Below are 24,911 nucleotides of genomic sequence, written 5' to 3' on the forward strand. Positions count from 1 at the left end.
TTTCTTGGATAGACATTGGTCATTTTACAATGTCTTCTTCCTTATGATTCTGATTTCAATATTTTGGTACTATTGAATTGTTTCAACAACCATCACTCAACTTTTGAACGAATATTTTATGTGAATTATTTGAACCATTTTCTGAACTTACAAATTTTGAATCTCTTATCATAGATTATTCTTATTGATGGCTTTGATTTTGGAACTTCCATATAGAATTATTTCACTTTACCTTCAGTAGAACTTTCTAGTGGTAATTCTTTTTGTTTTAAAGGTCATTTGTTTTTAATGAAACTTGAATTCTTTAGGTAGAAGTTTATATGCTTACCTGTGTAGCCCACTTCAACTATTATAAAACATTTTTGAGTGGTTAGTGAAAGTTATAGTTGGCCTTTCACCAAAAAAGAAAAAAAAAAAAAAAAACCTTTCACCAAAAAAAAATATTTGATATTTTTCAAGGTGATTAATGGATCTAGTGATCGTAGAAATGACACCAGCACCACACTAGCTATCTTTCATGGATTGTATCCTAGAGGCATCCTACTTTGTATAAAAGGCAATGCTTAAGTTTGTAAGTGGAGACCTTATGAATTATAATCCATCTTTAGTTATGCTCTCTTTTAAGATAAGAAGTTGTGCTGTATACAATCATATGATTTTCAAAGAAAGGATTAATATTCTGCCACGTTCACACATGTTTGATTGATTACAATAGTCATAGCTTAAGCAATATCTAAATTCAAGTCTCAAGGCATGATGCATTGCTTGACCCATCAATTCTGGTAGACTAATTTCCAAGCCAAGGCTTGGGAAATCAACCTCAAAACATGAACATTCCCATAAGTCATAGAAATGTTTCCATAAAAATCTGAATAAAGTGCAAACTAAAATCTTATAAATTTTGATTGATCACATATTGATGTCCCATTCATTTAATTTGAAGGAGCTTTTGATTAATCTTGTTGAGCATTGGATTGAGTGGTTCATGAAATGAGATAAACCAAACTAACCATCAGCCATTCAATCATGAGAAGCCTTTTCTCAATCTCCATCAGTTGATATCGAAGATCAATAATTGATTGCATGTCCAAGTACCATCTAAGTATAAGATGCGTACAGTTGATGCATCTTTTATGGTGTGCGGTCATTAGTAACTTACAATCAGATGGGTCCTTATATTTAAATTTAAATTTTGAGTACTTAATGCTATCTTCCTATAGAAGTACATCAATATTTTTTGGTTTGTCATTACAAGTCCAGGCTTTCCTTTCACCCATGTCATTGATCACTTACGGAGCCTTAATACAATGCATCTTGATATTTGTTAGATAAAGCAAATACCCTAGATTTGATAGGATCATAATAGCTTGAAAGTGTTTTGACAGAATGAGGGGTGCAGCTGTCTTTCTTTTTTACTTTCTTTAATTGCGAATTTAGTCTAAAAGTTAGATTAAAATAGTTAATTCATTCAAAATATGTTTAAATCAAATATTGCTTTGGGGTTGAAGTCTGAATGACCTATATATGTAAAGGTAACCAGCAAAGGGCCTCCATAATACACTAAGAGGATAAGGGAATGGAAAAAATAAAGAATAAGCGACAATTACAAGGTGGGTTCAGATGTTGAATTTTTTATGAAGAGGACATCTCCTATTTGAGAAAACCTGACTCTGTCATTTTCGAAGTTTACTTTAACCAATTAATTTGAAACTTGACAAAGAAATGTATTAACACTTCTTTTCTTTCATTGTTCATCATTTCCATCTTCCATCCATCATTTTTTGCCGACTAATTTCAGATCAAGGGGCCTGAGGTGCAGGTTGTTAGATCAGATTCAATATATCCTAAAAAATCTGAAAATAATTCAGGTATAGATCTAAATTTCTGATACGAAACAATTGCAGATCCTAGCCTTTTGGGGTTTGGTGATCAAAGATATGCAGCATGTCCTTCAATAATCATTCTTTCGGCTACTACTGCTTTAAATTGATAACACAATCTTCAAAACAACTGCAGATCCTAAGCTTTTGTGGGTTTGGTGATCAAAGATCTGCAGCATACCCTTTAATAATCATTCTTACAGGTAATATTGCTTTAAAATTGATATCCTTAGTGCTTCTTCATATGTCTACCTTGAACATTTAACATTTTGATCTTCCTTTAAGCAAGTTTGCATTTATCCACTGTGGGCTTGTTTGATTGCTTGCCTCTTGAGATTCAGTGACTTGTCAATGGTTCATTACCTACTCTGTTATGTTGAAGTTTCAGAACAAGATCTTAACTTGCATTCCTTTACCAAATTTTAGGGCCTGTGAGAGAATCCTCTCAGATCCTGGTAGGATTCGCTGGTGAGAGTGCCACGGAAGGGAGCAGGGGAGCTGGAGCTGGAGCAGCAGCACAATTGTGGCAACTGATCCCCGTGGAAGGAATGCAGGGATTGGGCCACAAATCCCCCTCAATCCCTCTCCCTTCTCTTATTCCCTACCTTCCTCTCTTCCCCCCATGCTCTCTCCCCACCTATCCTATTGGATCCGGCAAGATTTTGCCAAGCAGACCCTTAGTGAATAAAATTACAATCCCCACACATGAGGAGCTTAATAATGTGACATTTGGATAGATTAGACACTGTGAGCCATATATATTTTACTACAAACAGTCGTAGAGAAAAGAATGAGATGGCAGATGACAAATAATTACACGAATGTATTTAAAGGAATGTCTTTGTTTAGTGTTCCTTAAAATTGCACTAGAAAAGTTTATATTCTCTTTATTTTCATTCATAATATCAACCTATTCAAATAAGTTTTCAATCCTTGTAAGTTCAAAAAGCAGAAAAATCGAGATATCTTTGCTGTCAGGGACTTCAGGCTTCACGGTTCAGCAAATTAAGGGACATAAATTGCTGGCAGATAGGACTTGTCTGCTGTCTATCCACTACCTTTCGCACCAGATTCAATTTATACCGCAATCACTGCTTTGCATACCTATGGAGAATTTCTTGCCCACACTTCGTTGGGAACACAGTTGAAGAAACTCTGATCAAGTATTTTGAAAGCATAATAGCAGCATGATGGCCATTTTATCAGCAGAGATTTTAAGTGTTCAGCATAAAATATCACTTATATAGCTTCTGTCATTCTTTGTGTTTCCTTTTGTCCCCCCTTTTTCAGAATCATGATGAAAACCAAAGAAACGGAAATCATTGAAGGTGTTTTCAATGCCTCGGAAGTTATAGAAGACTTGTTTTCTGCAATCAATTAATTGGCATCTTTCAAGAAAAGTTGCTGAAACTTCTATTTCTAGAGGATCTTATACAAGTTTAATCCTTTTTGCAGTCCCAGAAATCCCATGCATAGGGAGGCTAATTTTTCCAGAGAAAGTGTCAACTCAATCAAAGTTATCCATAGAGTAGTTCTTTGTGTTATAATAGCATCCACTACATAGCAATTGTGCTGATACATAAGCTGGTATAAAGCACAGGATTCCAAGGCGAAGTTTTCTTGTCTGACCTAATGCATGGCAATTGTGTTGAACCCGATTGCCGGATTCATCACCCCCCCCCCCCAACAAAAAAGAAGAAGAAGAAGAAGAAGACCAGTGAAGTCAACAACACTTGCCAACTTTAGCTGATGGAAGCAAAATAAAAAATGAAACAAGGACCAAAGCCCCTGTTTCAATAGGGAGTAGGGAGATGCCCCTCTTCCGACCTTCAAAGGCCACGGTAGCCTCATCGGCCGTCCAGAGGCCTCCAACGGCCTCCTCTCCCTCTCCTTCCCTCCCTCTACCCTCCTCCGGCCTCCACCAAGCTCAGCAATGGTGTAATGAGCTAAGCTGCCCTCCGGAGGCCCTCTCTCCCTCTTCTCTCCTTCCCTCCCCCTCTCTCCACCTTCCCTCTATGTCAGGTTAGGCCCGGTATGGAATGGCATGGGAGCATACCAAATCGTACTGCCAGCCAACCGACCAGAGCTCCAATACCGAAATAGCGAATCTTGATTGAAACATTCCAAAACTATAACAAGTCATCTAATCTCCATCATACAAATAAAAGAAAAGCACTAATACTAAGAAAGAAAAAAAACTAATAACTAAGCAAAAAGCTAAAAGCTGTGATACTAAATCTTCAAAGAATTTGTGTGCATCAGTTTTACTATAATCTTAGGTAACTACAAATCTTATAATAAGGGCGAGAATACTTTCCTAAGGCCCCACTATGATCATCTAGACAAAAGTAGAGTAGTAATGATCAGTGACGCAAGTTTATAGCATTATGAATGAGTTGGAGTAATGCAAAAACTTAAAACTCATGGTCTGTTTTCTTCTAAAAATGGAAAAGCTTTGAAGATGAAGGTATGGCTCAAGGAATGACAAATATGGAGTTGTCAAACTTTCTTCAGTACTTCTTAACTTCTTGATCAACAAAGATGCAAATCACACTCTTCCTAAGCAAGGTTTGCCTTCTTGATAACAGACCCGGTACAGGTACACAATTAGGACAATTATCGATATGGTATATACCTTGATAGTGACCTAGTGTAGAAAATGTATCAAGTATCAGTACCGTACTGGGTGGTAGATCTTCAGGAATATATGGATGACTCTAATTTGCCTATTAGATTTCTACAAAGAGATGGTCTTTATTCATGGGAAAAGCCCATGTCTGAACCCAAGCTATGCGAAGCAGCAGAGGAAGGGACTGTCATTCAAATATCATTTAGATGGTTATAGCATAGTGGACTTCATCTACATTGCACTCTTTTGCAATTTGATCATCGACTTAACCCTCACATTTGAGGATGCAAACATTCGATCCCTATAGACCCTGTAAAAAAGGGATGGGACTAATTTAAAAAACTTCAGGTACAGGTAACTCGGGATCAAGATTATACGGTTTTATAGATAATTATGAATGGAAAAAAGCAATATTTTTTACTGAAATTTTTGATTCCAACATCAAATTTTGGGGTGTGGAAGAACAATCCCAGAAAAACCCATATAAGGCAATGGCTATAAGTTACAGAAATCGTAGTCCTACGTCACTCTGGACCAGGAATTTAGGGTATCCACATAGAAAAGATTTCCAAAAAGAAAAAAACAAATCAAGAATAACAGTTCCTAGTCAAGAACAGCAGTTAAGAAAATCCAGCTAATAGATAAATACCAGGCTCGTTGTTTCTTATAATCGGTTCCCAAATAAACAGAAAGGGAGAACGAAGGCTGATACTAAAGATCCAATACGACTACATTCACAGAGAGAAAAAATAAATGGGAGGCCGGGATTCGAAAGTGGAGGAGGGATAGACCTTACTATTTGTCCGTCTCTTTCTTAGGGCTAAGGTTTTCACGGCCTTCGTCGGCGTATCCGTCGGGATGGGATCGAAGGGAAAGCGGAGAAGAGAGTAACATGACCCCTTTCGGCCGGAGCAGCGAGTGACCCGACCCACTGCGGCCACAGGTATAATTAAAAAAAAAGGGGATCATGTGCTTGCTGCTGCTGGGGTCGAGTTACGTTACTCCGCCAGAATATTACAAAAAGGAAGTATACACGCGCACAGCCCACATGAGAGCCACGCACCCCTGAAGGGCAGTTTTCTTTTGGACCAACAATGCCAACAAATCTGGCATCCCTTTTCTTTAATCATTATAGGAAAAATAACGGGATTTATTTGGCTAATAAATCTTAATAATGAAAAATAACAGTTATTTTGCTTTAATCAGTGTTTGTTGAAATCAAAAACAAGTTTGTGTAGTTGCATGAAAATACTTTCTCAATTTATATCGGACATTTTTTTAACACTCTTTTAATATGAATTTTTAATTTTAAACATTAAAATCAATTATTAAATGCTAGTTAATGTTGTCATTTTATTAACAATTGATAGGCCTCAACCACCCATGTCACCTGAAGTAACTCTGGCCCTCCATCTCAAACAAGACAAACATATATATCGCTTCATCGCAGTGTGGGTCATCCATTAAGAGACCAAGAGAGAAATGACTTCAGCCCCGCGCCGCACACAGCGCCCCAAGTACAAACAAACCTTTTTTTGTGGTGGTGGTGGGGGTGGGGTTTGGTGGCGCGGGGGGTGTCAAGGCAATGACTTCGGCCTTTAAATCCTCATTTTGCTCCAAGTACCATACTTAATTGGGTGTGAAAGCTTAGCATACAGCATGCCCTTCTCGAGGACCTTAATGCATAGACTATGGTAACTCCACTATAGGCAAGAATATACTCATACTGGATGATTAATCCCAACGTAGTGGAGACGGAAAGACATCCATACCGACAAACATGATCCATGGCTTCAGTTATACAGTAGAGTAGGACAGACAAGAAATGACTACTTAGGTGAAGTCAATTATGTAAAATTACCAAACATCCACGGTTGCACGCCAAACCTGTTGCTAATAAATAGTGAATGAAACTGCAGAGAAGACAAGCAGAAGCTGCATTAAGACAAGCTTTATACATGACGAGCCCTCCCAAAAGAGCAGCAATTGTTAGTTTTGCGACACAAACTATACTCATTGTTCTCTAATAAATAGCTTGCAGTCATCATACTTAATTGTGTTCATGAAGTTGATCATGTAGTGCATTCCATCTCAATAAGATGCTGAATAGAACAATAAGCAGTAGAGCAAGGAAAAACAACAAAACTAATCTTAACATTCTGCAGAGTGTAGCCAGGTTGCTTTGGTGAGATTCAATGGAGGCTTGTATTCTCAAACAACAAATAAGGATGACAAAAATAAAGGTAACCAAATTCAATATTTGGTGTTCCCCTCATTCCAAAATCTTTCATTTGCAACTGCTAGCTCCATCGGATTTCGCTTTCATGTTTAATTATTACAAATCTATTCTCACAGGATTTTGTATTTTTCTTCACTTATTTATATGACAACACTTCCTCATACTGGGTAAAGATCCGATAGTTCTACCAGATCAAATGAGGAAGCGACTTGGAAAGATGAGAGCAGAAAAGCTAATCATATGAATTACCTGGCAGCTGGTAAAACAAGGCCAGCCAAAAGACAGCGTTGCTTACATAAAATTACAGAAACTTTTGCTTCTGTTTTCAAGTGGGGTTGAACCAAGGACCCACTGCACCATTCATATGCCCATTGCCATGAATTCCTACACCATTAGGGATGATAGAAGGTGGCAGAGCAACAGCAAGCGGAGGAGCTGTGGGATATAAGCCATGGACTTGCGGAAGGGTTTGTCCACTCACAATAGAAGTCCCACCACCTTTCCTCTGCTGAATCGCATGGATCTGTCTTAGTCCTTCCTCGTGAATGCGAGAGAGGGTCTCGAGCTCTTTCATTGACAAGGCTTCCAAGCCAGCACCATAAAGAGGAGCATGACGGGACATTTCTTCTTGGAGTGAAGCTTCGAGGGTATGAATATATTGCTGCACATACATGGAAATAAGTACAATATGAGAATTTAGATTAGAAAAGAGAAGGAAAAGAATAAGGTAGATAGTGGGGCATGGGAATATGGGCATGTTTCAAGACCATCAGGATTCAGAACAACATACACACAGCAAGGACCACAACAAGGTGAAAAGCACAGCCATCAGGCCCACGGTTACGTGCTTCCATTGTTTTTCCAGCATGCAGTGGGAGAAATTCATATCTCTAGCTGCTAAAACTGGCTGATCAATTAATAAAATATACCAGTAATCTCAATCAGGTTCCTGTCAGTTATTGCAATCAAAATTTTACGGTGTCATCTAAAACTCCATCCCTACCTAAACCAGCATAACATACTAGGTGGTGTCCCAATTTGCCATTTTCCCTTGCTGGGTAATTGGCCTCTAGAGATCACTTTTCATGGAAGATAATTTTGCCCAGAAGATAAGTGGTGAAAGAAAGCAAAGATGGCATCATTCTTTTATTTTCTCATTCATTTATTATTTTAAAGAAAAGTAGCATGACGAAGGATTGACTCAAATCCAAAAAGAAAACAAGGTGAACAACAAACCTAATCTTCTGGAAAAATCAGCTGAAAATTGACAAGAACATTTTGTCATTCTCAATTTTAACTCATGATGATCACATAGTCCACCTCCACTGTATTGTTTAAAAATCTATAACAGTATAATTTGTCACTCTTGATGGCCATAATCTTACTAAAATTGTTTATCATTTAAAGCTACCTTTTCTAGCGATATGTACCATTATCATATGATTTGATCACATCTTGTTGAAACTAATTGTAAATCATCAAATGTTTTCAATAATTTTAGGTTTCTGCATAACAAGATACTCCAAAAATAATTTAACTGTTATGTTAGTAGAAGTACCAGACTATAATAGAACAGCACGTTACCTAAAGTAAATCAACCATATTGGCCCAAGATCCAAAACAAACACAAAAAAAATAACAGAAAAGAGATGCTAGAAGAAAAAATTTAGAAGAGAAAAATACCACCCAAGAAGCCTCTCTCTCACAAGGATGCCTCACCAAAGACCCTCCACACACAAAAGAATTCTCTCCCTCTTTCTCTCTTTTCCCACACCACACAAAGGAGATGCTAAAGATCCCTTTAAATAGAGCATCACATTGGTGGGATGTCTGATTCCTACCTCAATTCAAAAACCAACATCCATTAGAAGGCACATTTTGATAACCACTAAGGGTCCGTTTGGTAAGGGTGTGTTAGATTACAGGATAATCTGATAATTTTTTAAAATCATTTATCTCAAAAAATAATTGTGGAAAAAAATAATTTTTACTACGTTTGATTGATGGAAAACTTACTCCAAAAAATGACACTAAAAAAAATTACTCTGTTTGGTTGGAGATAATCCTATATACAAATATGACAAAATTTACAAATATGCCTGTTAATATAAAATAATTTTTTAATATCAAGATAGTATTATCATCTCCAATCAGTTTTTATATGATAACTATAATCACATAGCCATTTAAATAATGCCATCTACATCTTAATTTTTTTATAAAAGCTTTTTTATTGAATGAATTTGGGAAGAAATCGAAACATATTTAATGATTATATATGCAGCTTTATTAGGAATATTTTCGTCAAATATAGATTACCACCACTTGGGAATTTACGAAATACCAATCACCTATGGTATTTATTTTACCTTTTCTATCCAAAAAATAAACATGGGACCCGCCAAATTTTTTACCATCTCTCTCTTCTATTTTCATACCAAATATAGTAATCTGATACGAAATTCATTTTCCCATAGTAAATTAACCCCAAACAAACAGACCCTAAAAGACAAAAATAAATATTCTAAAAGGAATAACTAAGTAGAATAAAGAATATCTATTCTAATTGAGATAACTAGATAGAATAACACAAGAACTAAAATCCTAGTATAAACGAGCAATGATTCTCAACACTCCCTTTCATCGCGAAGTCCATGCTAACAATGCCGAGCTTGCTGCACAAATCTTCAAACCACTCGACCTCTAATCCTTTGGTGAAGAAATCTTTCAGCTGATTTTTTGTGGAAATCTCTCATTATTTTCCCCTCATCTTTTAACCCATATACAAGAAATAGGAGACACAACTAGGCAAAGGAACTGAATCCCATGTCTCATTCTTCTTAAAAGCTGAAATTTCTTTTTTCATGGCATCCTCCCAAACACCAATGCCCTTGACCTCATCATATGAAGAGGATTTCAGCTAATCAATAACAGTAGAAGCATAACAATGAGCAATAGAATAATAATCCCAATCACCATACCTATCAACTGGTTTCTTATTTCTCTTGCTTCCATGCAATGGTGATGGATCCTCGGAAGCTTTAGGTTTATCTTTAAGTAACTTCATATCTTCTCCTTCTCAAACAATATATTCCTGTTCTTACAATTTGATACAAGTACACCAGTTTTCCAAAAACTTTTAAAAGCATCCAAAGTAGGCAAACATGAAGAAGACTTTAGATGTAGAGCTAAAGAAGCAGAAGATGGGGAAGGTTCACCGGCCTTTGGGGGAACAACATCCTTTCGAGACACCCAATCCAAAACTGCTCTAAACTCACCGAGAAATAGGACCCATCAAAAAACCACCAAAAAGAGCTCTAATCAAAAACATGTCTGAAGATATAAATCTTCATTGTCTCAGAACTAATGCATCTCCAACCTCTTCTAGCCTCATCATAGCCAAGAAACATGCATCTAACAGACTTCTTATCTAGCTTATTAGAGAGTGCATCATAATCATGCACAAAGCAAATACATCCAAACACACGAAGATAAGAAATATCAAGGCACTTTCCAAACAATTTTTTATAGAGAATCATATTATCAATACTTCTCAAAGGTGTCATATTAAGAACATATAGCACTCTGACCAAAATTCATGCTTCACATTCTTTGTATGAATCATATTATAGATAGCCTTAAATAGATGCATATTCTTCCTCTCTACCGCATCACTCTATTCAGGAGTTCAATAGAATGTTCCTAGGTAAATATCGCATAGAACCTCAAACATACAGACATCAAAACCTATAACCTTGATACCATGTAGAACGGCATACTATCCGAAGTAGATTAATTATACCGGCCCAAGATCCGGAACAAACACTAAAGCGAAAAAAAAAAAAAACAAGAAAGAGATGCTGGAAGAAAAAATTTAGGAGAAAGGAAAAAAATTATTAAAAAAATTAAGCCAAACAAGAAGGCTCCCTCTCACAAAGATGCTCTACAAACAAAAGAATTCTCTCCCTCTCTCTCTTTTCCCACACCACACAAAGGAGATGCCAAAGGTCCCTTTAAATAGAGCATCATATGTGAGGGATGTTTGATTCCTACCTAAATTCAAAAACCAACACCCACTAAAAAACAAAGTTTGATAACATTAAAGGACAAAGATAAATATTCGAAGAGGAATAAGTAGAATAAGTAATATCTATTCCAAGTAGGATAATTAAATAGAATAAAACTAGGAATGGAATCATAGTATAAAGGAGCAACGATTCTTAACAACTGTATAATTTCATCACATCTTTGTTGAAAGTACATGTAAATCATTAAATGCTTTGGGGAATTTTAGGTTTCTGTACAACAAGATTCTACAAAAATAGCTTAATTGTCTAGCTTGTGTTGCTTTAAAATGCATTAGCAGTAAGGTGCATGTTCAACTTTAATTTGACATTAGTTGTTGCATTTTGTTAATGGTAGTATTTTGATGTTTCTATATTTTATGGAAGAATTCAAAATTTTACCGCTAAATATGCACCAACATAATTAATCATGAACATTTTCTTGTTTCAACAAATTTAAGTATAATTTATTCAACATAACAAATGGCATTTTTGTAAAGATTCAAATTATGGAGTATATTAATGATGTCTTCAAGTGTGTTTTGGGAGTCAATGCATAAATAAATTCCAAAGCGACAGAAACATTAGCCAAGCCTGGATATTAATTTGACTATGCCACATGAGATCTGTAACAAAGTTTTGTTGTTGCCACATACAGTTGACCTCTAGTAGTCCATGTTGTGGCATGGATTGCCTTCCACATGTAGAACATCAATAATCCATCATGCATCTAGCTGCCGATGACGACAGAAACAGTGGATACTGAGCACTACTCAGCAAAGGCATTCATATCAAACAGTTAGTACTTTTCTCAAAAAGAATGCATACTTAAACATCCTCCCTCCCTTTCTCCTGTCCTGCAAGTTAGAAGAACTAACAACAACAAACCTTAAGCAAAATAATTCCTTTACCACACACATTACTTCATTTTCTAAAAACCACCCATCACAAGTTTCGCCAATTGAATGGATTTTTAAAATAGTTTCTGCATAATTCCCTTTTAGTAGCTAAATCCTCTTTGTAAGACGCAACATGCTCCAAAATCTTAAGCATGCTCTACACCCACTTTGTGACTTTCACCAAATTATCTCTATTGACAATTTGGCAATACTATAGTAGCAAATACTATACTTTCCTAGTTTTATAATCAATGAACTGTTTATTGCACATCATTTTCTCAAATTCTTACATCATGCATCTTCTTTTAAAAAAAATACTAACCACATGAATAGATGTTTATTTTATAATACTTGATAAAATTATATAAAATGCTTCATACGCACTTCCATCCATTTAACTTTAAAGGATTGATTACTTGGTCTTACGCATATTCCAAATTAAAGTTTCCAACAATCTCCACCATGCAGTTTTCTTATAACCAACCCAAATATTGGTGAAATGCCTTTTCTTATATTCACAGAAAAATTTGTGATATTTCCATGATTAAAGTAATGAGTGAGGCTTGTGTTATTCTTATAACAATGGTATCATTCAGGCACTCGTATAAACACTAACTGAATAGAATGAACTGAACATCCTTGAGGAACACAGAGTACGCCAAGAAATGCTATGATAGAGTAAATGGTGAAAGGCAATTTCAAAATGCCATTGCCTAGACAACCAACATATAGCTAGCTTTTGTCTTAAAAAAATATTAGGAATGCTATTCTGGCGGGTGTGTCCAGTACCCCAAACAAGCATCTATAACAAAGTAGTCAAATAGGAGGATATATGACAAATGTTCCTGAGATTTTAAGGTTTCTGACATATTTATTCTGATGTTGACCTAGAAAAATGGAGAACGTGAATAGAACCTAACTACGTAACTCCTGGAGAACAGATTAATATCAGTAAAGCACTTGTCTTCTATCCTATGCCACTAATCTGACCATTAGCCTGTATCAGGAAAAAAAATATATTTCCTGATTCCTAATTAGCAGCTGTCATAAAGCTCTGTTAACCATATAAAATATAGAGCTAGAATGAAAACAATCTAAATTTTTTTTATAAATCATTAAGCCAGGGCAGCATGGTTAAGATGAGGTTAACTAATTGTAGATAATACTTTGAAATAATTTAAGCAAAGAGAAGATGAAAAAAACCTGGCATGCTTGCAACTTTGCTTCCATTCCATCAATGTATGCTTCACAGCGAGCCACCTGTTCTTCCTTCTCCCGTTTTTCTCCTTCAGTTTGTCCCACTGTTTGTGTCAGTCGTTGAACTTCATCTTCAAGTGATTGCCTGACTTCTTCTCTGGTCACTGTCTCCGTGGCATACCGTTTTAATTCTTCATCAAATCTTTTTCGTGCAGCTTCTGCATTTTTCAGCCTTTCAGCCAAAGCATTCTTTTCCTTCATTACTCTCTGCATGAATTGAAGGATCACTTCATTTACAGTATCAATCCAGTGCACATAGGCAATCCATCAACACCTTAAATTACCAACATAAGAACTAATATTGTATTGCAAGAAGAAGAATGTGCAGAAGGGTAATGACAGTTTGAAGTAACATTGAAGCAAATAGCACAAAGATTGCAGAATGAATTACAGAAAGAAACAAGAAAGATTTTGATGTATCAAATTGAAGAGAAATAAAAATCCTACCATCCATCAAATACTACAATTTTAAGATTCATATCTTGGAATGCAGCGAGATTCCAACAAAAATTGCATCACAAATTTTGAATCTTATATGTGAAAAAATTGTTGGAAATTGTCCTAAAACCAATCGTGTGACGATTGAGTTCATCCTTGTATATGAATTATTGATTAGTGAATAAAAGTTATTCTGACATTTTTCATCACAAAGTGACATCTTCCTTAAACTCGTGTTGTGATGAAGTCCTTAGAACTATGCTAGTGTGCGATAAAGAAAAGATTTATCATATAGTTCTTAAATATGTTCGCGATCAAATGATGCATCATTACAGGACGATGACGTTTATCGAGTAGAGGTCGTTGTATACCATATGGATTGGTTGTTTTCTTAACTAAGGAATATGGTAACACTGGTACGACATATAGATGAGATGTAGGAATACATTATCACCAAACAAGTGACTCACCTGTTGAGCGTTTTACTGTCAAGAGCTGCTCGCGAAATACATGGGTATAAGTGTCCTTCAGACTTGAGATCACCATAGTGACTTGCAAACAACTCACTGTGCTTTAGTGCCGGACTATCTGGATTTCTAATGCAGTGACGGAAGGCTACTGGGTGCAGTCAAGTACTTGCGAAGTCTGTGTGTGGATCAAGATGAGATTGACCTCTCCGGATTATTAAAGTTGATGTATCGCTGCATTTCAATTCAGCAAAGCCTTGACTAGGGTAATCCATGAGATGGATTTGAAAGGTTGAAATATAATGCGGATGAAGTAATCTCGATTAACAGTTAACCTGAGACCATCCTAGAGCATTCAGGGTCAAAAGGATAAATTATGCGGTAACCATGTGTATGGGTTCTGAAATATTCCTTTGCTATAATTTGACATATCTGGACGTCGGGAACCATTGCTAGATGGTATCTCGATTAGTATAGGAATTGATTCCTGTGCTACCGGCTTAGTATTTGAACCTACGAAGTCACGTACACAAGTCAGACAAAGTAGGAAGAAATTGGCCTATGTTTATATGTCCAATTTGGAAGTACTTGACTTGATTGAACATATAAACTAACTTGATTAAGAATTAAGTTATGGATCAAACGGAATTGAAGAGTTGACTATGTCTAGCTACCACTACACATGAGGTTCAGGTTCGATCCCGGAGATGAATAGTTTCTGATCTATGATCCATAGAGCATATGAAAGATTGGATTTAAGTGCTGATTAATTTCAGATTAGATCTGAATTAAGTAGTCTTAATTGGATCCAAAATCCAAGTTAGACTTGGTACAAATGTCCTAAAAAGTTTGGGATTGATAGCTTTTCGAAATTGTTTTGAACCAGCTTCGAATTGGATTCGAATCGAACCCATTTTTTATGAGATATGAGTATTCCCACTTGCACCGGGATTCTCTTCTATTATGGACTGACCAACACCTAGAGCTTTGCTCATTTGGGGCATCCCATGTGGGTGAGGGAGTGGGTGCAAATTGATTGTCATATGTGATGGCAATTCTATCTCATGTAGGAATCATTCTTTCATGAATATTGGACTGATTCAAATCAGATTTGAGTTAGGACTCCTGTACTTATTGGGTCATGAGAATCATCTATAAATAGAGAAGGTCTCTACCTATAGATGCATAGTAAACAAATCAGATTGAGAGAAGAGAGAAAGAGAGAGAGAAGCGTGAGAAGAGAGAGAGAGATCCCTTCTTCTCCCTTGGCCTCTCCCCTTGTTGCCGCCCCTCTTCCCTTGGGCGTGGATCCTGTTTGGGCGTCCCACCTGCTGGTGTGAGGTGTCATACTAACACATCTCATCCCTCGATTGATTAAGTTATGAAAGCAATTGGATTGAAATTCATCCTGCTTTCCTACGGCGTCTGACGTGCATGCGAAGTAAAGGATTTGCACATCCAGACCTCCACGAAAGTTTATATCAGATAATTTGAGATTTGATCTCTGGTTCCGCTGCTAATCAGGTAAGAATTTGATCCTTAATCATGTAGATGAATAAAAAAAAATTTAGATGCAACCTGGGCTTTCCGAGGACAAACAGTTTCTTTTCCTTCAATTGGTACACGAGCAGTCTTAAAATATATGCATGCATAACTAAATTTTTCGGGATTAATTACATAAGATGTAATTGAGATTTTTTGTAAGACATTAAATCTGATTTAAATCTGTTTATATAAAATTTCTGATCTAATTTTGATCGGATTAGAGGTGCCTAATCAATGGTTGATTGAGGTTATTATAAGTTTGTTATAACAAAATTCTGTTGTTGCTGAATTTCTGATGGAATAACAACGTGAATTAAAATCTGTTTTAAATTTATTTTAACAGAATTTTAATGTTGCTGTTTCCCTTATAAAGTGGGGTTTATTTTAGATCTGAATTGGATCCATTTTGATGGATATTTAGATCTGAATCTTATCAAAATTCAGCACTGCGCGAAAACAGTTTTTACCAAAAATTTATTCCTTATGCATTCATATTTGTATCTAATTAATTTTCTATATGATATCAAATCTGAAATTAATGTTTTAATAATCAATATAAGATATGTTTCAGATCTGATATGATGTATATGATACATTAAATCTAATTAGATTAGATGAAGAACATAATTGATAAGATCAACGATATGTTCATAACATAAAATAGTTTTGTCAATAATTGCATGTTGATGTAATTATATATGAAATTAGATTTCAGATCTTAATAACCTAGTACTCGGATTGATGAGATCACCAGACCGTCCGATCATAAAAGATTGAAGAAATTAATCTCTCTTTTGCCTATTCGATGGGTTCTCTTATGACGTGGAGGGATATCATTGTGATCCGATTTCATGAAGAAGAAAAGCGAACAGATTTTTATGTATTATTTTGATCATAAATATGTTTAGATTAGATCTAAAGTGATTTATGATTCATTACAATAGGATCAAATTCAGATATAAAATTGTTTTAGATCTGAATTGCATGTTACATATGATGTAATCGATATTGATCTAATGATTGTCATGATACATGAGATGTATGTATGAAGGTTAGATCATACCTATGTATGTTTAATTGTTAAACATATTATGAAAATTTATTTTCATTTGTTGAAATATATGGTATGCTTCACCTGAAATCCCTGTAGAATAGTTCTACAGACTGAAACACACGTTTCACACACTTAATTATAAATTAAGTTTTGAATGATCTAGATTTGAGAATTGAAGATCATTAAGACACCACATAAAATGATGGGCAAAGGGTTAGCATGAATCAAATCCTTCTAATGGGTTAGACCTAGGGTTAGAAACACATATGGACCAAGTAAAGAAATTGATTAAATTTAGTCAAGTGTTGAATTAGATCAAATTAGTATTTCTCCAAATCAATCTCAATAGTTGTAGTTTGATCAAGTCCATGTGTTTGATCCTAATAAATGGACCATGATCATGACTCCGTGGTTGAACCCGAATCTTCTGGTGAACCAAATCGAAACTGATTAACCAGTTGGTATCTAAGGTAAGTTTGGCAAATTCGATCAAGTGATTTTTAATTGAGAGCTATTCACCTAGATGCATCTACGGTGAGTTAAGGGCGTATCCCTCCCACTAATCTCACTTACCTGACCAACATGGTAGATTATGTTTTGGTTAGGTCACTTGTCAATTCATGTAGACCCATGCCATTAAGGTGAATCAGTGTGACTGATTTAGGTGTCTTTAGACCAGCTTGTGTCTAATCTTTTCATGACTTGATAAAGTCAGTGGTAGGATTTGCAACTTGCAGGTCGACTTCTCTTATTCTCAGATCAACGAAATCAAATCCTCTAAATTATTAGGTCCATAAAGTGATAAAGTTATGAGATAACTTGATCATTACCTCCTATTAAAGTGCGTACTAATGAGTTCAATATTCCAAATAGGCATTGGAGACGCTACACGCCTGGTGTCTATTACATATTGAAATTCTGATTCATCATATGACCATCATGATGTACCTTCAGATCAATGCTCAAGTTGACCAAACCACACTCGAACCTGGACATCCGTTTGTTGGATGCACTTGGTGTGTCATGTTAATGGTTGGACCTAATCGAGATTTTTAGTGGAGGCACCACACGCCTGCTAAAGGGAAGCCTGGGCAAAATTTATTGCTAGAAGTTGTTTGGAGAAACAATTGGTTATGAACCTACCCATAGATGCAATAAGGTTGACCGAGCCACACTCGAGTCCGAATGCAGTCCGTGTGGATTCTAGTACCCGCTAAGAAATTAGTGTAATTCCTCGAGTTAGAGGTAGAGGCTACCAATTCATAAAAATAGTGGGAGGACCTTTAGACTAAAGTCCATATCTTCAAGATCAAAAATAATTCATATACTGATAGGCTAATATTTTTCCTTTCAGTTATGACCAACACACTATCCCTCCGTACGCTGTTGGACAGCGACAGGCTCACCGAACCCAACTTCAATAGCTGATATCGAAAGTTAAAAATCATCTTGGAGCACGAGAGAATTTTGTACATCCTTACGGATCGGCACCTGAAGAACCTGCAGCCAATGCTCCTCATGCCATAAGAGATACTTACATGAAGTGGCTTAATGACCGCACGACTGTGCATTGCATGATGAGGACAGCCATGAACGACGAACTTAGTTGTAAGTTCGAGGATGCACAGTCAGAGAAAATCATTCAAATGTTGAATGAGTCCTTCGACACCCCTGAAGATGCGGAGAGACACAAAACCTCCTACGCAGTGTTCAATGCCCATATGCGAGAGGAGACTTCAGTCACCGATCATGTATTATACATGATTGATTAGATTGAACGGCTTAACAAACTTGTCTTTCTGTTGCATGAACAGTTAGACAAGGATGCTATCCTCAATTCGCTATCGACATCCTACCTACTCTTTCTCAGTCATTATAGAAAGACGAAGCCTGCGGTAAACTACCATGGTTTGCTAGGATTACTGTAGACCTTTGAGAAGGATCACCAGCTCCAGAAGGAGCCAGTGAATTTAGTGGAAGGTTCATCTGCAGGACATCAATCTTCTAGGAGAGAAAAGAAGAAAAAGGTACAGAAATTCCGTGCCGCTGATCCTAAGCAGAGCAAACCATCAAAAGTTGATAAGAACCAGACAGAGTGCTTCTTCTGCAAGAAGCTGGGTCATTAGAAAAGAAATTGTCTTGCTTACATAGCCACCTTTGACCCTAACAGGCCTAAAAACAAGAGAAAAAAAGCAAGCGGTTGCTTCACAAGATACTTATATGATAACACCTTGTAATTTCTCTGTTTGTGATACTGTTATCTGGATATTGGATACCGGAAGTCCTATTAATATATGCAATTCGTTGCAGAGACTGCAGGTAAGTAAGAAGTTTCGAGAGGACGAGCGGTTTCTTAACGTTGGAAATGAAAGTCTTATTTCAGTTCTAGCCTTGAAAACTTTGCAGCTTGTCTTCGAATCCAGTAGTGTCATGTTAAATGATTGTCATTATTGTCCCTCCTTTTTTATGAATATCATCTCTATAGGCCTTTTAGCCAAACTTGATTACAAGTTTATAATAAAGGATGATTTTTGTGATATCATTATAAATGATACTACAATTATGCGTGGACAATTAAAACATGGCATATGCATAATATGACGGCCTGTTAATGTAATGTACACACCCATTAAACGCCCTAAATTAGATAATGTCAGTGAATCCTATCTTTGGCATTGTAGGCTTGATCATGTAAACAAGAATAAGATTGACAGGTTGATTAAGGAACGTATCCTTGAGATAGATGATTGTGAATCATTGCCTACCTGTGAGTCCTGTCTACTTGGTAAGATAACTAAATCACTTTTTGAGGAAAAAGATGAAAAAGCCAGCGATGTCCTAAGCCTAATACATACTGATGTATGCGGGCCTATGAACATAAGTACCAGAGGAGGATACTACTACTTCATTACGTTTATAGACGACCTATCAAGGTATGGATATGTCTATCTTATGAAGCATAAGTCAAAATCATTTGAAATGTTCAAACGATTCCGTACTGAAGTAGAAAAACAAACTGAAAAAAGTATTAAGATCCTTCGATCAGACCGAGGAGATGAATACCTCACCAATGAGTTCCTAACATATCTGAAAGAAAATAAAATTCTCTCACAGTAGACCCCTCCTAGAACACCACAACATAACGGAGTGTTGGAGAAAAGAAATCGAATCTTGTTAGACATGGTCCGATCTATGATGGACTTTACGAGTCTGCCAATCTTTTTTTGGAGATATGCTCTAAAAACTGCCTGCTACACTCTGAATAAGGTGCCCAACAAGTCTGTCGATAAAACTTCATATAAGATATGGACTGGACATAAGCCGGTGCTCTTACACCTTAGGGTCTGGAGGTGTCCAGCTTATATCAAGCGTTTAAAGACAGATAAGCTTGGACCGAAGTCCGACAGATGCTTGTTCGTAGGGTACCCAAAGAAAACTAAAGGGTACTACTACCTCGCTGCAGAACAAAATGTATTTGTCAGCAGCCAGGCAGTCTTTTTGAAAAAAGAGTTCTTTGGTGAAGGAGCTAATGCCTGTAAAATTGAACTTGATGAAGTTCATGAGGTGGAAGGACCGACACACACAGAATTGGATTTGATTGGTGAATCGAATCCAAAGCCAGTAAAGGCGCCATTAAGGAGATCCGATAGAGTACCGCATCAGCCGGACAGATACTATGATTTTCTGATCCGGAATGGTGACCCTATCGAACTTGATGAGAACGATGAAGATCCGATCACCTATATGGAGGCCATGCAAAGGCCCGACTCCTAGAAATAGCTTGAGATCATGAAATCCGAGATAGAGTCCATGGAGATCAATGGTGTATGGACACTAGATCCGCCCAAAGGGATAAAACCTATAGGGTGTAAATAAATTTTTAAGAGAAAAAGAGGAGCGGACGGAAAGGTAGAGACCTACAAAGCCCGTCTAGTTGCCAAGGGATACCGTCAGCGTTATTGTATTGACTATGACGAGACGTTCTCTCCTGTGGTAATGCTCAAGTCCATTCGGATTATACTTGCTTTGCTGCACACTTAGATTATGAGATCCGACAGATGGATGTCAAAACTGCTTTCCTTAACGGAAAGCTGGAAGAAGAGGTGTATATGATACAATCTGAAGGGTTCACATCCATAGATGAGTCGAAAGTGTGCAAGCTGAAAAAATCTATTTATGAACCTAAACATGCATCTAAAAGTTGGAATATGTGTTTTGATAAGGTGATCAAAACGTATGGCTTCATTAGGAACAGAGAAGAGCCTTGTGTCTACAAGTGGGCTTCCGATTCTGTAGTCATCTTCTTTGTACTGTATGTAGATGACATACTGTTATTAAAAAATGACATCCTGACTTTGCAGAGTGTGAAGCTATGGTTATCATCACAATTCTCCATGAAGGACTTGGGAGAAGCATCCTACATCCTTGGGATAAAAGATCTATAGGGATAGATCTAGAAGGTTGCTTGGATTATCCCAAACCACGTACATCGATACCCTGTTGAAGCGGTTCAACATGGATAATTCCAAGACAGACAATCTTCCAATAGGCCATGGAATTACTCTTTCCAAAAAAGATTGTTCAACAACTCCTGAGGAGAGAGCGCATGAGTAGAATACCATATGCTTCGACAGTAGGATCTATCATGTACGCTATGACATGTACAAGATCAGATGTGGCCTATTCACTAGGGATAGTGAGTAGATACCAGTCTGATCTGAATGAAAAACATTGGAAGATTGCGAAAGCAATTCTTAAGTATTTGAGAAATACTAAAGATCAATGGTTTATCTATGGAGACACTGACCTGAAACTTGTGGAATATACTGATTCCAGTTTCCAGTCAGATTGTGATGATAATAGAAGCGTGTCGGGCTACATATTTACTCTGAATGGAGGAGCTGTTTGCTAGAAGATTCCAAGCAACATACTATGGCCAATTTTGTATGCGAAGCGGAATACATTGCTGCATCGGATGCTGTAAAAAAGACGGTGTGGTTGTGGAAGTTCATCAGCGAGCTGGGAGTTACACCTTCCATTGATGGCCCTGTTCTGCTGTACTGTGATAGCTCCAGTGCCATAGCTTAGGCGAAAAAATCCGTCGCACCATCGCATCAAACATGTTCTGCACCGCTACACCTGATACGAGAGATCGTGAACCGAGGTGACGTCGAGCTTCAGAAGATCGACGGAAAGGAGAACCTAACCGACCTCTTCACTAAAGCTCTCGAGATCAAAGAGTTCGATGATTTCAAATGGAAGATGGATATAAGATACTACCCCGATTGATTTTAATCCAAATAAAAGTTGTTGAAAATTGTGTCCTAAAATCAATCGTGTGACGATTGAGTTCATCCTTGTATATGAATTATTGATTATTGAATAAAAATTATTCTGATATTTTTCATCACAAAGTGACATCTTCCTTATACTCTTGTGTTGTGATGAAGTCCTTAAAACTATACTAGTATGCGATAAAGAGAAGATTTATCGTATAGTTCTTAAACATATTCACGACCAAATGATACGTCATTACAGGACGATGATGTTTATTAAATAGAAGTCGTTGTGTACTATATGGATTGATTGTTCTCTTAACCAAAGAGTATGGTGATATTGGTATGGCATACAGATGAGATGTAGGGGTACATCGTCACTGAACAAGTGACTCACCTGCTGAGCATTCTGCTGTTAAGAGCTGCTCACGAAACACATGGATATAAGTGTCCTTCAGACCTAAGATCACCATAGTAACTTGCAAGCAACTCACTGTGCTTTGGTGCCGGACTATCTGGATTTCTAATGCAGTGACGGAAGGCTACTGGATATAGTCAAGTACTTGTGAAACCTGTGTATGGATCAAGATGGGATTGACCCCTGCAAATTATTGGAGTTGATGTATTACTGTATTTCAATTCAGCAAAGTCTTGGCCAGGATAATCTATAAGATGGATTTGAAAAGTTGAAATACAATGCAGATGAAGCAATCTCGATTGACAGTTAATCTGAGACCATCCTAGAGCATTCAGGATCAAAAGGGTGAATTATACAGTAACTATGTGTATGGGTTATAAAATATTCTTTTGCGATAATTCGACCTATCTAGATGTGGGGAACCATTGCTAGATGGTATCTCAATTAGTATAGAAATTGATTCCTGTGCGACCGGCTTAGTGTTTGAACTTATGGAGTCACGCACACAAGTCAGACAAAGTAGGAAGGAATTGGCCTATGTTTATATGTCCAATTTAAAAGTACTTAACTTGATTGAACATATAAGCTAACTTGATTGAGAATTAAGTTATGGGTCAAATGGGATTGAAGAGTTGACTATGTCTAGCTAGCACTACACATGAGGTTCCGATTCAATCTCAGGGATGAATAATTTCTGATCTATGATCCATGGAGCATATGAAAGATTGGATTTAAGTGCTGATTAATTTTAGATTAGATCTGAATTAATTAGTCTTAATTGGATCCAAAATCCAAGTTAGACTTGGTACAAAAGTCTTAAAGAGTTTGGGATTGACAGCCTTTCGAAATTATTTCAAACCAGCTTCGAATTGGATTCAAATCGAACCCGTTTTTGATGAGATATGAGTATTCCCACTTGCACTAGGATTCCCCTCTATTATGGGCCGACCAACACCTGGAGCTTTGCTCATTTGGGGCGTCCCATGTGGATGAGGGAGTGGGTGCAAATTAGTTGTCATATGTGATGACAATTCTATCTCATGTAAGAATCTTTCTTTCATGAGTATTGGACTGATTCAAATCAAATTTGAGTTAGAATTCCTATACTTATTGGATCATGGGAATCATCGATAAATAGAGAGGGTCTCTACCTATAGATGCATAGCAAACAAATTAGATTGAGAGAAGAGAGAAAGAGAGACAGAGGTGTGAGAAGAGAGAGAGGTCTCTTCTTCCCCCTTGGCCTCTCCCCTTGTTGCCGCCCCTCTTTCCTTGGGCGTGGATCCTATTTGGACGTCCCACCTGCTGGTGTAAGGTGTCAAACTAGCATATCTCATCCCTCGATTGATTGAGTTGCGAAAACAATTGGATTGAAGTTTATCCTGCTTTCCTGCGGTGTCTGACGTGCATGCGAAGTAGAGGGTCTGCACATCCAGACCTCCGCGAAGGTTTATATCAGATAATTTGATATTTGATCTCTGGTTCCGCTGCCAATCAGGTAAGGATTTGATCCTTAATCATGTAGATGAATAAAAAAAATTTTAAATACAACATGCGCTTTCTGAGGAGAAACAATTTCTTTTCCTTCAAAAATAAAAGACAAATAAGCAGTATTCATTTACCAGATGGAAAATCTATTACTCAAATATTGTGGATCCCCAATTTAAAGCTACCAGTGATCTGCTCAATGCTAACAAGTACCATTTAGTGGTTGTAAATCTTAAAGAGCTCTTCAAGAAGTTCTGTGCCATTAAGGATGGATGGACTTCTGGCCCACCATCATCAACCATAATGGGTTGGTTTCATTTACATGTCATATATAGCTTGATATTGCATTTAGCTGTATGTTATGCTTTAGAACCACAAAAAGAATTATACAAAAACTTACAAGGATTAGATGACTTACCTTAGTTGTCTAAAAATGCACCAGCTTGTATATTTACAATTGGAAGCAGAAATGGTATGAAATCTGTTATTGATATCATGAATACCCCTCACTTTGTTTTCCCTTGTTGAATAAGTGTTTGCTTATGTATAAAGAATCAAAGATAACACTATTGATATCCAACACTCAGTAAGGCAAATTAATTAGTTTTAGCACATATACCTCAAATACTATTTGATGCAACCACACGAAACAAGACACACTTGACATATCGTTCATTAGCCGGTCTAACTAATATAAATTCAGCCACATTCTAAAGTAAGTTCCTCTTCCATCCTATACATACAAACATTGATGTGGTTATATGAAATTATGAACTATCATATATAACTTCTAGATATTTATAAAGTGCTCCATACAAGTGACAATCTGAAACTGGAACATCGCTCCTGTAGCAATCACCCCTGCTCCTGCTCTATTGCTGTTCTTCTTTATGTAACTAAGGATTTAATTACACAAATCAACAAGATATATTACTTTCATTACGATCTTTTAATAGAGGTTAAGATATACACTCCAACATTATTCATTCATTCAATTCAATTCTCATAGCTCACTGTGTAATGAGTTTTTTTCGTATATTATTATTTTTAAGATCATTAGCCATAACATCTGGTTACAAAAAATTGATTCTTTAAAGAGTCAAAAGCCTGTAACTTATCAATGAAAATATAACAGCCGATACACAACCAGAACAGACTGCCACACAAACACTGATGATGCCATTCAGTGTCTACTACAGATCAGAGACACTAGTAAGATGAAATGAGAACAAAAAATAATTTTGGGTGCACGTCAGT

General features: G+C 36.8%; 2 protein-coding genes across 4 annotated transcripts in view; both read right to left on the reverse strand.

Annotated features, from left to right (window-relative positions):
• The window catches only part of LOC105033694 (uncharacterized), a 76,884-nt gene extending 71,442 nt beyond the window's left edge, over positions 1 to 5,442 (reverse strand). The window contains exon 1 of one of the 3 annotated variants that reach the window (XM_019846745.3): positions 5,306 to 5,442. The gene's annotated coding sequence lies outside the window, so the exon portion shown is untranslated. Of the gene's footprint in view, positions 1 to 5,300 lie in introns of all 3 variants that reach the window. The other 2 variants (XM_010908589.4, XM_073251136.1) reach the window with 2 other exon arrangements.
• A 1,296-nt stretch (positions 5,443 to 6,738) lies between these two features.
• LOC105033695 (uncharacterized) overlaps positions 6,739 to 24,911 on the reverse strand; it is a 31,937-nt gene continuing 13,764 nt past the window's right edge. The window contains exons 9-10 of the mRNA XM_010908590.3: positions 12,915 to 13,175; positions 6,739 to 7,409 (exon numbers count right to left, since the gene is read on the reverse strand). Coding sequence (XP_010906892.1) covers positions 7,074 to 7,409; positions 12,915 to 13,175 — 597 coding nt within the window. The 3' untranslated portion in view covers positions 6,739 to 7,073. The remainder of the gene's footprint in view (positions 7,410 to 12,914; positions 13,176 to 24,911) is intronic.

This window comes from Elaeis guineensis, chromosome 1 (assembly GCF_000442705.2).
Source record: "Elaeis guineensis isolate ETL-2024a chromosome 1, EG11, whole genome shotgun sequence".
Taxonomy (NCBI): Eukaryota; Viridiplantae; Streptophyta; class Magnoliopsida; order Arecales; family Arecaceae; genus Elaeis; species Elaeis guineensis.